The following is a 12,207-nucleotide window of genomic DNA, read 5'->3' as shown; positions in this document are numbered from 1 at the left end:
GGAAAACATAGCTCCTTCCCGTCTTTTTTCTTCTCCTCCTTGGCAGTTGGTTAGGCCCCAAGTTGACCTAACATTAACTACATTTAAAAAATCAGAAACGAATGAATTACAGTATAAATAAGAATATAATCAATTGAAGCATAAATTTAGCAATTGTAAATCCTTATTTAGAGATGGGTCCATGGCTTGTGCCACTGTCATTGGATCCCGAACAATATCTTCTAGATTACCAGATAACACTTCCTTTTTCACAGCAGAAGCTAACGCCATACTAACAACTGAGAAATATATTCAAAGACACCCTCAACGTTAAAAATATATAATCTATTCAGACTCTCTTTCTTGTCTTCAGTCTAATAAAAATATTTCTTGTAAACATCCACTTTTAATTGAAATTATTGAATTGTATAATGATCTTGCCACTCGCCAATACGACATGTCTTTTGCTGGTTACTCAGTCGCATAGGCACTTCCGGTAACGCAATGGCCGATCTTGCTGCCAGGGCAGCACTCAACAAATCTGTGACACCACTTCTTATTCCATACTCTGATTACAAAGGCAGCATTAGAACTTACATCTGTGATCTGATGCAGAAGAAGTGGGACACACAAGTATACATTACATGAAATAAAACCGTATATTAGTTACACCTACAGGGGCTGTTAGTCCAGATTTCAAGAAGTTATTTTACGACGATGTCGTATTGGTCATACACGATATACTCATGTGCACCTGCTAAAAGGTGAGGATCCTCCATTTTGTATCGCTTGTGATGAGTCACGGTCAAGCATATTCTGCTTGACTGAGTTGAATTCTCCATCACAAGGGATAAGTATTTTACAGTTAAAACAATGCAGGATCTTGTTACCAGCGTTAATTCTCATTGAATTATTATTTCTTTTTATGAATTGTTGGTGGCTGTACCGTCAAAGGGAGTTGAAGTATTGTAAAATTATTGTCCTCCTGAGAGGGTACGTAAGTCCAAAAACATTCACAGAAAATTGAAATCTACCAGGATTTTAATCGTAGTATTCATGTTATTTTAATTTTGACTAACGTTTCGTACAATCGCAAGCAGTTGAAGGGATGGTGTAAAACCAACTAGGGTCCATGTAGGTAGCAAAGGTACTGTGAGTCCCCATGGTTCCTAGTGTGGTGATCTACCTTCTGTTGTTGGCGATCTATAGTCTGTTTTCATATTGTATTGTCTAAATAATGATATTAGTAACTTCCCATACTAGTTTTAATGGAAATTGTGATATTGCAGTTGATGTACTGTCCTTCGTTGGCAAGTTTATATAATGCATATATGCTCTTTTTTTGTTAAATGTTCTCGTCACGATATAGCTGAGATATTGCCGATGTGAAGTTACATATTAACTCACTCACTCACTCACTCACTCACTGACATCGACACCCAGGATATATTGAAGAATTATTCCTTGATTCTGGAGTCGTTTGTACGTAAAAACGTGGCGTAATTAACGAAAGACTTCATGTCCTGACTTATTTGTCTCTTTATTTATTTATTTATTTATTTATTTATTTATTTATTTATGTATTTATTTATTTCTCTATATGTTGAGGCACCCGTGGCGAGCCACCTCCTCGTGGTGGGTGCTGGGTACCGCCAAGAGCTCGCCGACACCCCCGTAGTGGACCCGGGGGGATATGTGGTCCACCAACCCGTTTGCCGTGGGTTGCGGCCCTGTGTCGGCGGAGGACGGGATCCTGGTGGTTGAGGGCAACAGGGGCCTGCAATCGTGCTCCTGTTGCTCAATACAACACTTTGGCCCTGACTTCGCCTAGACGGGTGGTTGAATGGGCCCGGTTCAACCAATCGGCTGGTCATGCCAAGCCCATGTGCATTGTATTTGATATTGCACACTTTTGATTTAAATAAATGATCCTGATAAAGGTATTGATCAAATACTTCACTAAATTTCTATTGAATTAAAGCTTTAACAAATACATATTTTGCCTAGAGTCTTAATGCCCAGAAGACGGTGGCTCATGGGTCAATCTGGTAGATCAATTATTTATAATTCTTCTGCTGACTCACTTAAAAATGGTGATAATTCAATTACTGATAACTCTAAAATTGCACATAAAATTGGCAAAACTCTCGCCAAAATTTCTTCCTCGACAAATTATGTTCCTGAGTTTTGCAGATATCAGAAACAACAGGAAAAGACAAAGCTAAATTTTCACTCAAATAATGGTAAAGATTACAATGACGTTTTTTCATTACATGAGTTGCGTACTGCTCTTGAGCAAGCTGATGACACTGCAACTGGTGGTGATAATATTTATTACCAGCTTTTGAAACACTTACCTCAACCACGTCTGATATTTTTGGTATATTTGATCAAGTATGGAGCCAAGGCGGGAGAGGATGGAAGACGGAAGGGAGCTATATTGTCCAGTTCAATACCAGCAGCAGCAATAAACGGCTTTATTCTGACCCCAAAAGGTAGAACAAGACAAGACTTTTTGCTATACAAATCCTCATAAAGAGGATTGAAGACACAGTTAGATGCTGGGTTAGATTCGTTAGAGTATAGTTTTGTGATATATTGTAAAGATAATTTGATACTGCGTTGTGCAAGAGATGGTTCATTGGCCTCAACGTAAAGACTGTCAATAGGTGAAGTTCTGAAGGACCCAAAGACAAAGTCTTAGACCTTGGTGATGGACAGAATCAAGAAGTTTAAGGTTGCTTTTGCAGGCTCCACAATATACCATGGAGCCATAATCAAGTTTAGAACGTACGAGTGATCGATACAGACTGAGAAGGATAGCTTGATCCCCTCCCCTTTTAGAATTTGAAACCACTTTCAATAGGTCAAGTGCCTTCAGGCATTTAGTTTTAAGTGATTTAATATGCGGTAAAAACGTTATGTGTCAATCAAAGATTAGACCCAAGAACTTTGCTTCCTTCACAACTTTAATGGGCATGCCATCTAGAAACAGTTCAGGGTCTTTATGTGGTTTGTATTTACGACAAATATGTATGCAGTTAGTTTTCGATTTGGAAATTTTAAAGCCGTTTTCAAGACACCATTTTTTAATCTTGTTTAAACACAACTGCAATTCCTGCTCAATGTTATGCATATTTTTACCACGACAAGAAATATTAAAATCATCCTCAAATAACGATCCACCAATTGAATCGTTTAAAATTTTGGATAAACTGTTGATCTTGATGCTAAAAAGAGTGACGGACAAATTACTGCCTTGTTGAACACCCTGATCCTGGTTGTAATGATCAGACAGGATAGAACCCACACAGACCTGGAATTGACTGTCATTTAAAAAGTTGGAAATAAATTGAGGTAAACGACCAAAGCCAAAGTCATGTATATCTCTTAAAATGCCATATCTCCAGGTTGTGTCATATGCTTTTTCTAAATAAAAAAAGATAGACACAGCGTGTTGTTTATTAATTAGTGCGTTTTTCACAAATGATTCCAGTCGAACTAAGTGGTCGACAGTACTTCTGTTTTACGGAAACCACACTGTATATCTGTTATGAGGTTATTTGTTTCCAAGTACCAAACAAGTCGATTGTTGATCATGCGTTCCATGGTCTTGCAAACACAGCTAGTTAATGAAATCGGACGATAATTGGACGGATCCGTATGATCGCGTCCAGGTTTAGGTATTGGTACTACTATGGCGTCACGCCGTGAAGGAGGAAAGTTACCGATGGCCAAATATCATCACAAATATTTAGGAGAGTTACCAGACAGGATTCAGGTAAATGTTTCAGGAGTTGATAATGGATGTTATCAGCTCTATAGCAGTGTCATGAGCTTGATCCTGAACAGTATGGAATTCATGAGTAGAAAACGTTTCATTATCATCTTCCCCATTATCTGAATTGAAATTAATAGTTTTCTTTTCTTCTTGTTTTTGATACTGCTGGAATTTAGGTAAACAGTTAGAAGAGGAAGAGTGTTTAGCGAGGGTTTCACCCAGTTTATTCGCAATATCTGATTTATAAGTAAGTAACTGATCTCCATGTTTAAGATGATGGACAGTGCATTTAGTACCTTTACCTTTAATTTTCTGGACCATGTTCCATACCTTGGACATGGGCGTCCGAGAATTTATTTTAGATACATAATTTTACCAAGATTGGCGTTTGTTCTGTTTAAATGTATGCCTTGCTTTAGCATTTAAAATTTTAAATTTATTTAAATTATGCACCATGGGATGGCGACGGAAATAATGTTCTGCTTTTTTCCTTGCCTTCCATGCCTTTCTTACGTGTGGAACTACAGAAGACTTTGGTATACACTCATCAGCTATGGAATTCAGTTCATCAGAAAAGCATTTAATAGCATCAGGAACGTCAATAAAACGTTCAGGTTTAAGTTTTTTCAGCACACAGTGTTTCATAGAAAGCCCAGTTAGCCTTTTTAAAATTTTGTCTTGATGATGAAGGAACATCAGATGGAGTTACAGCTTTTAATACAGGAGGAAAATGGTCACTTCCACAGAGGTCATCGTGGACTTACCATTCGAGTTCATTTAGTAATACAGAATTTGTGAGTGACAAGTCAAGGGCAGAATAGGTCCCTGCACCAGGGTGTAAATATGTGTTGGAACCATCATTATATATCCATAAATCATTGTCAGAACAAAAGTCCTTCAACAATTTGCCTTTAGTGTTTGTAGTTACACTACCCCAGAGTGTTTTGTGCCCATTTAAATCTCCCATTATAATACAGGGCTTCGGGAGTTGGTCATAGAGAGCTTGGAGATCATTTTTGGCAAACGTCCAAGATGGCGAAATATAGAGTGAGCATAGCCTAAACGCGACTTGTACAGTAATTCTCACTGCAACAGCCTGTATATTAGTATCAAGTGAAACAGGGCTTTGTATAACGTTTTGTCTGACTAGAATGGATGACCCGCCAGTGGCTCTATCACCCGGAGGTGAACAACAATGCTATGCATTAAAATGACGAAGGTCAAATGTATCTGTTTGTTTTAAATACGTCTCTTGGAGACATGTCGCTGAAGATGTAAAATCTTGGACCAATAGCTGTAAATTAGTCCTAAATCCTCTACAGTTCCACTGTATAATAGTATTGGAATAAACTATCTTTTGGAGGGATTTATTGGGGATCTACCCCTCACCTTTTTAGAGGGCGACAATCTATGTGCCCTAGAATGGACGTTTTCAGAAACACGTATTTATTGAACAATTGAATTTGGTTATGTGACCCTTTAGGAGCTCTGCCACTTTGTTGTTTTGAAGCATCAGGCTTAGGCTTCGGTTTACTTTTCACAGTCTGTTGACTATCAGCTGTCGATTGAGACTTTGAATTTGACTGAGATGATGATGATTTGTGATCAGAAGACGACCTTGATGTACTAGGAAGTGATTCCTCAGTCTGAGATGACATAGCAGGGTACAAAAGCTGTGGAGAATTGCAATTTATCCAAGTCAAGGTAGTCTGGCATCCTGTGGATGATTTTGTTATTTTAGAGGTAGACTCCGTTGATGTTTTATGCTACTGTAGCATAACTTTCTGGAAGATCAGACCTTTTTACCAGTTTTTTTGCCTCAGAAAAGGAGATATTTTGAGTAAACTTTATTCTGTTTATCTCCATTTGTTCTTTCCATATAGGACACTGTTTCGAAGAAGATGAATGGTCGCCTGAACAGTTAGTGCATTTTTTATAATCACTGTCACAATCTTCTGTTGTGTGTCTTTTCTCACCACAGTGAGCACACACAACAGACAATGTGAAAGTATTCACGCCATGTCCATATTTCTGGCATTTAAAACACGTGAGCGGGTTGGGATGTAGGTATCAACCTGTATGTTACAATAGCTTGCCTTCACTGATTTCGGAGCATTTGGACACGAAAAAGTAAACAGATAGGTATTAGTTTGGAATGTTTCATTGTTTTTTCGGGTTGAAAATCGCTTCACATACAGCACACCCTGATCTTTCATTTCACATGCTATATAAAGTTCGTCAGGTCAGGAAACAATCGATCACGATCTCTGATGATACCTTTACTAGTGTTTAAGGTCTTGTGACAGACAAAAGATTCAATACTCATCAGATTGGATGCTTGCTGTTTCTTGCTGCACTCAAATAGCAACGCCGCCGAACGTAAGCGCCGAATCTTCTTAACATCCCCAGCAATCCCTTCAATGCCTTTAGATACTGCGAAAGGGTTCAGCTTTAATGGCGTCTTGTCCGGAATTTCAATAACACGGAAACGTGGCCAATACTCAATCGATAGAGATGGTATGTGGTCAGTATGAACAGGATTAATTTGAAGTGGACGTTTTGGGTTTTTTGTTTTGTTTTTTTTTTGGGGGGGGGGGTATGTCATAAGCCATGGTTAGTTTAATTTGGTTCATCATCCGAGCTCCCCACCCACCACGGACTATCACAAGGACAAGGCTAAAGCAAGTGGACCTCCAGCTTGCAGCACCAAGGATACCCGGATGATATACTCCAGTAGAAGAATTATAAATAATAAATCTACCAGATTGGCCCATGAGCCATCGCCTTCTGGCATAAGACTCCAGGCAAAGTTCATATTAAGATTCAAAATCAAAAACTTACAGATCAACAGTTGTGCCAAAGCCGAAATTCAAAACAATTCCAAATCAAATTTGTGCACTGACACATAATCAGTCCATACACAGGTCTTGGCATGACCAGCCGATTGGTTGAATCGGGCCCATTCACCCACCCGTCTAGGTGAAGTAATGGCCAAAGTGGTGTGTTAGGCAATGGAACGCAGTTAAAAGCCCAAATACCCTCAACCACCAGGACCCCGTCCTCCACCAACACGGGACGGAAACCACGGCAAACGGGTTGCCCAATTTAGTCGTCTCTTACGACAAGCAATGGGGTGCTGTGGACACATTCTGTCCCGGGTCCACACGGGAGGTGAACATTCAGATTACAGTAACCTGCTTAGATTGACTTTGGAGGAGTTGGAGTGGAAAATGAAAACAGATATGTGTTGGTTGGGACAGTGTCAGTATTTCTTCCATGTTGTGAAACGTTTGACGAAAGATACTCCTTGATCTTTCATCTCTGACACTACATCGAACTCAGTCATGTCTGCTAGAAGAGGCTCAGGGTCTCGAACTATACCTTTGCTTGTATCCAGTGTTCTGTGGGCAGAAACTAATACCGGGACTCCGACAAACATACCATATACATTCAATCAGCAGTGAACCTAATCGCAAGCGTTTGATAAGTTTCACCTCACCTGCAGTGCCAGAGATACCTTTTGAAATTGCAAAGAGATTTCATTTTAAAGGAGTCTTGTCAAGTTTCTCGATAACCAAGGATACCCGGATGACGTACTCCAGCAGAAGAATTAAAAGAGTAATAATTCCACCAGATAGGCCCATGAGCCACCGCCTTCTGGGCATAGGACTCTAGGCAAAGTTCAGAACAACAATAACGCCACGACCAAAGTTACACCAGTTCAAAATGATATTTGTGCAAAGATAAATAGAATTATACTCCATGCAGAGGGCTTGGCATGGCCAGCCAATTGGTTGAACCGGGCCCATTCAACCACACGTCTAGGTGAAGTAATGACCAAAGTGGTGAATTAGGCAATAGGGACGTAGATGCAGGCCCCTATTGCCCTCAACCACCAGGATCCCTTCCTCCACCGAGACAACCCACGGGTTGGTGGACCAAATATCCCCGGGTCCACGACTTGGGTGAACGGCTCTTGGCGTTACCCAGAACCCATCACGAGGAGGTGGCCTTTCACGGGTGCATACAGGCAATAAAACCTTATATTGGTTATACCTACTTGGGTTGTCCGTCCAGATTTAAAGAGGTCATCATGAGGGGATATCATATTGGCATGATATACACATAAATATTTGCAAAAATTTGAGGATCCTCCGTTTTGTATCCCTTGTGATGAGAGAATCACAGTCAAGCATATCCTGCTTGACTGTGTTGAGTATTCCTTTACAAGGGATCAGTATTTTAATTTCCGAACTATGAAGGATCTTTTTGATAACACAAGTTCTCATTGCATATGAAGCTGTATCCTCGAAGCGGGTTGAAGTACCGTAAAATTATTGTCCTCCTGAGAGGGTACATAAATCCACAAACATTCAAAGTAAAGAATGAGGATTATGCTTTATGGATATACAACTTCTTTTATTCAGTGAGTGCGACGTTTCGACACAGATACTCATGTCGTTGTGAAGCAAATGGTACAGGGTAATGCATTGTGGAGGAATGTATACATCAATTGTTGTTACAAGGCTGAGTTGTTTATATAATTAATGGGGTTTATGCACACAAGCTGATGGGAAGTCAGAAGTTACTAAGGAGTGGGGTATAGGAGATTGGAAGCCAGTAGAGTGTTGTAACAGAGTAGATTGAAGTACAGAATTATTTTATCAAGTGATGATATGCGATTTGGTAGCCGTCATCTCTGTTGATCGCTGGTTCAATCTTCATGATGAACCAGCTTGCGGATTTGGTAGTCTGGTTCTTTTCTAAGATCTTGATGTTAGGATAAATGTCTTTTTATTGCATGGCTAGATGTCACAAATTGCTGACGGCTGAGGGGATGATGTAAATCCAGCTAGGGTCCACGCAGGTAGCAAAAGTACTGTAAGTCCCCATGGTCACTAGTATGGTGATCTACCTTCAGTTCTTAGCCATCTATAGCCCATTTTTATATTGTATTGTCATGTATAGATAAACTGTTTTAGGTATACTTACTAGCTTTACATTCTTTTCTGTGATATTCTAGTTGTTTTACTGTCCTTTGTCGACAGGTTTTTATAATACTCATATATTCCATTTCAATATTATGTTCCCGTCACAATATGGCTGAAATATTGCCGGCTTGACGTTAAATATGAACTCACTCACTCAAATCCTGAGCTATGAAGGATGTTTTAGAACAATAAGTTCTCGGTTAATGCTTGCATTTAAAAAAGAATTAGATTTAATATCAGCCTTGTAAATAGATAAATATTTTATGATTGGAGGTTTAAAATGATAACTAACCTCGAGGGGGTTAAAGTACTGTAAAATTATTGTCCTCCTGAGAGGGTACGTAAGTCTACAAATATTCAAAGTAAATTCAAACTCTTCGCCTTTTTAATCGTGGTATATGTGTCATTTCAACTACGTGGCTAGATGTGCCTAATTTGATAGTGACTGAGGGTATGGTGTAAATGCAGCTAGGGTCCATGCAAGTAGCAAAAGTAATGCCCCTAGTATGGTGATCTACCTTCTGTTGTTGGCAATCTATAGCTTATATGCTTGTATTGTATTGTCATCTGTATTTAAACTGTTTTAGATTTAATTACTAATCTTAAATGGATATATATTTACTAGTGGTTTCACTGTTCTTCGTTAACAGGGTTTTAGTATCTCACATTCATTGATTTGACAATGTCATTATTACTTGTTCTTCTCACGATATGGCTGCAATATTGCCGATGTGACGATGAATATGAACTCACTCACTCGCTCACTCATGCTGGTCGTAAGAGGCGACCAAATTGGGCAACCTGTTGATCGTGGGTTGAGCCCGTGTCGGTGGAGGAGGGGATCCTGGTGGTTGAGGGCACTGAAGCAAGGACTAAGTGATCCTGTTGCCCAACACACCACTTTGGCCTAAACTTCAAACCCTAAATGGTTGGTTAAATGGGCCCAGTTCATTCAGTCCTCTGGTCATGCCAAGCCCAGTGGCATGTATACTTTTGTTGGTGATCTATAGCCTGTTGTTATATTGTATTTTCTAAATAGAGATTATCGTTTTAACTTTCGACTTCTAGTAGTTTTACTGCCCCGTTGTCAACTATGATATATTAAATGTTTTCATAAGGATATTGCCTATGTGACGTTGAGTACTAACACACTCACTCACTCCAAACTACCGTTTAGAAATGTATAGAGTTTAATTTTCTGTTACAGCTCCACCATTGTGTGCCCTTCATACCGCCTCAAAGATTGGGAACCTGTCAAGGGTTAAATTCTTGTTGTCACAGAAACACGTGGACGTGAATTGTAAAGAGTGGATTCGTAGAACACCGATGATGTGGGCAGCAATTGGTGGGCACAGAGAAGTGTTTGAATTACTTGTAAGTAAAGGAGCTAGAGTGTTACACGCAGATAGATTCGGCATGAATATCCTTCAAGCAGCCTGTCTTGGAGGAAACATACAGTTAGTGAAGTATGTCCTTTCACAGAACAACTTGGACATCAATATTAGAATGCCATGCTGGAAAACACCTCTCATGCTGGCGGCAGAGAACGGACACAATGATGTGGTGGAATTGCTTGTGGACAAAGGCGCTGACGTATCACTCAAGGTTAAAACAGGTGACAACGTTCTCCACATTGCCTGTTACGGTGGACATTTAGACGTAGTTAAATATCTTCTCTCACTGAACTCCATCAAAATAAACAGAAGGGGAAGGAAGAAGATGACACCAGTCATGGTGGCAGCCAGCCAGGGACATAAAGAAGTGGTGGAATTACTTGTAAAACGTGGAGCCGATCTCTCACTTCGTGCACAAATGGGAAGCATCCTTCACACTGCCTGTAGTCGGGGACACTTCGATGTTGTTAAATATCTCCTCTCGCTGAATTCGGTGGACATAAACAGCAGGGGAGTGTCGAACAGGACACCAGTGATGGTAGCAGCCTACGAGGGACATAAAGACGTGGTAGAATTACTCGTAAAACATGGAGCTGATATGTCACTGACTTCAAGATTTGGAAATAACATCCTTTACCTTGCCTGTGAGCAGGGATATTCTGATATAGTTAAATATCTCCTCTCACTGAAATGTGTGGACATAAACAGCAGGGGAGTGTCGAACAGGACACCAGTGATGGTAGCAGCCTACGAGGGACATAAAGACGTGGTGGAATTACTCGTAAAACATGGAGCTGATATGTCACTGACTTCAAGATTTGGAAATAACATCCTTTACCTTGCCTGTGAGCAGGGATATTCTGATATAGTTAAATATCTCCTCTCACTGAAATGTGTGGACATAAACAGCAGGGGAGTGTCGAACAGGACACCAGTGATGGTAGCAGCCTACGAGGGACATAAAGACGTGGTGGAATTACTCGTAAAACATAGAGCTGATATGTCACTGACTACAAGATTTGGAAATAACATCCTTTACCTTGCCTGTGAGCAGGGATATTCTGATATAGTTAAATATCTCCTCTCACTGAAGTGTGTGGACATTAACATCAGAGGGTGGAATCAGAGGACACCAGTGACGGTAGCAGCCTACAAGGGACATAAAAAAGTGGTGGAATTACTCGTAAAACATGGAGCTGATTTGTCACTCGCTACAGCTAAGGGAAACAGCATCCTTCACATGGCCTGTAGTCAGGGAGAATATGACGTAGTTAAATATCTCGTCGCACTGAACTCGGTGGACATAAACAGCAGAGGAAACAAGCAGATGACACCGGTAATGTTAGCAGCAGAAAAGGGATATAAAAACGTGGTGCAGCTACTCGTAGATAATGGAGCTAGACTCCCACTCAAAGATAACGACGGTAAAACGTTACTGACATAGTTCGTCAAAGACTGTTTTGAGTCCGTACAACGTGTCGCGTGTTCTGTGTTCTTGCATATACATTTTTACACCAGAATTATTACATCAAATTTGAGCATTTATATACAGGAGGTACCTCCAACATTTACCATACACTGTAACAGTTCGATGTAAAGGGCCAACATTACACTGCATCAGATGTATTTTTTTCTATACATTCATGTCTCTTGAATCAGATTTCGGATCCATACAAAGAATCCGTTGAATTCGACAATCAAGAAGTTTGACAAAAATACTGGGCAACATCAACGCTTGATCCACATGACAGCTGCCTGACCACTGGCTGGGTTGCATTTGGTTATACTGATTCTCACTCTCACACGAAAAGTTCGGTGAGTTCACATTACATTAGAATTATTTAGAATGGACTCAGTTGTATTGTACACGGAACGTTTATTGTTGTTTGCCGAATACATATCATTGAAAATGTCAGGCTTCACAGTGTTGTATTTTGCTGGTTCTGAGGGGATTTCTTATACCTTTGGCACACATGAAGAGCCACCTCCTCGTGGTGGGTGCTGGGTAACGCTAAGTGCTCTTCTCCCGTGTGGATCCGGGACAGAATGTGTCCACAGCACC

At 40.2% G+C, this 12,207-nt stretch overlaps 1 protein-coding gene across 1 annotated transcript; it reads left to right on the top strand.

Moving 5' to 3' along the window:
* The first annotated feature begins 10,167 nt into the window (after nt 1-10,167).
* Nucleotides 10,168-11,589, top strand: LOC137259569 (ankyrin repeat domain-containing protein 50-like). The gene has a single exon (XM_067797195.1). It carries the CDS (start codon nt 10,168-10,170, stop codon nt 11,587-11,589), a length of 1,422 nt encoding a protein of 473 aa, XP_067653296.1.
* The last annotated feature ends 618 nt before the right edge of the window (nt 11,590-12,207 follow it).

The sequence above is a fragment of the Haliotis asinina genome, chromosome 13, assembly GCF_037392515.1.
Source record: "Haliotis asinina isolate JCU_RB_2024 chromosome 13, JCU_Hal_asi_v2, whole genome shotgun sequence".
NCBI classification, from domain to species: domain Eukaryota; kingdom Metazoa; phylum Mollusca; class Gastropoda; order Lepetellida; family Haliotidae; genus Haliotis; species Haliotis asinina.
Note: the sequence above shows the minus strand (reverse complement) of the source record. Positions and strands in the feature narration are given on the sequence as shown.

Coding starts and splice junctions, on each gene's coding strand:
- LOC137259569 (XM_067797195.1), top strand. CDS start 10,168: ATGAATATCCTTCAAGCAGCCTGTCTTGGAGGAAACATACAGTTAGTG.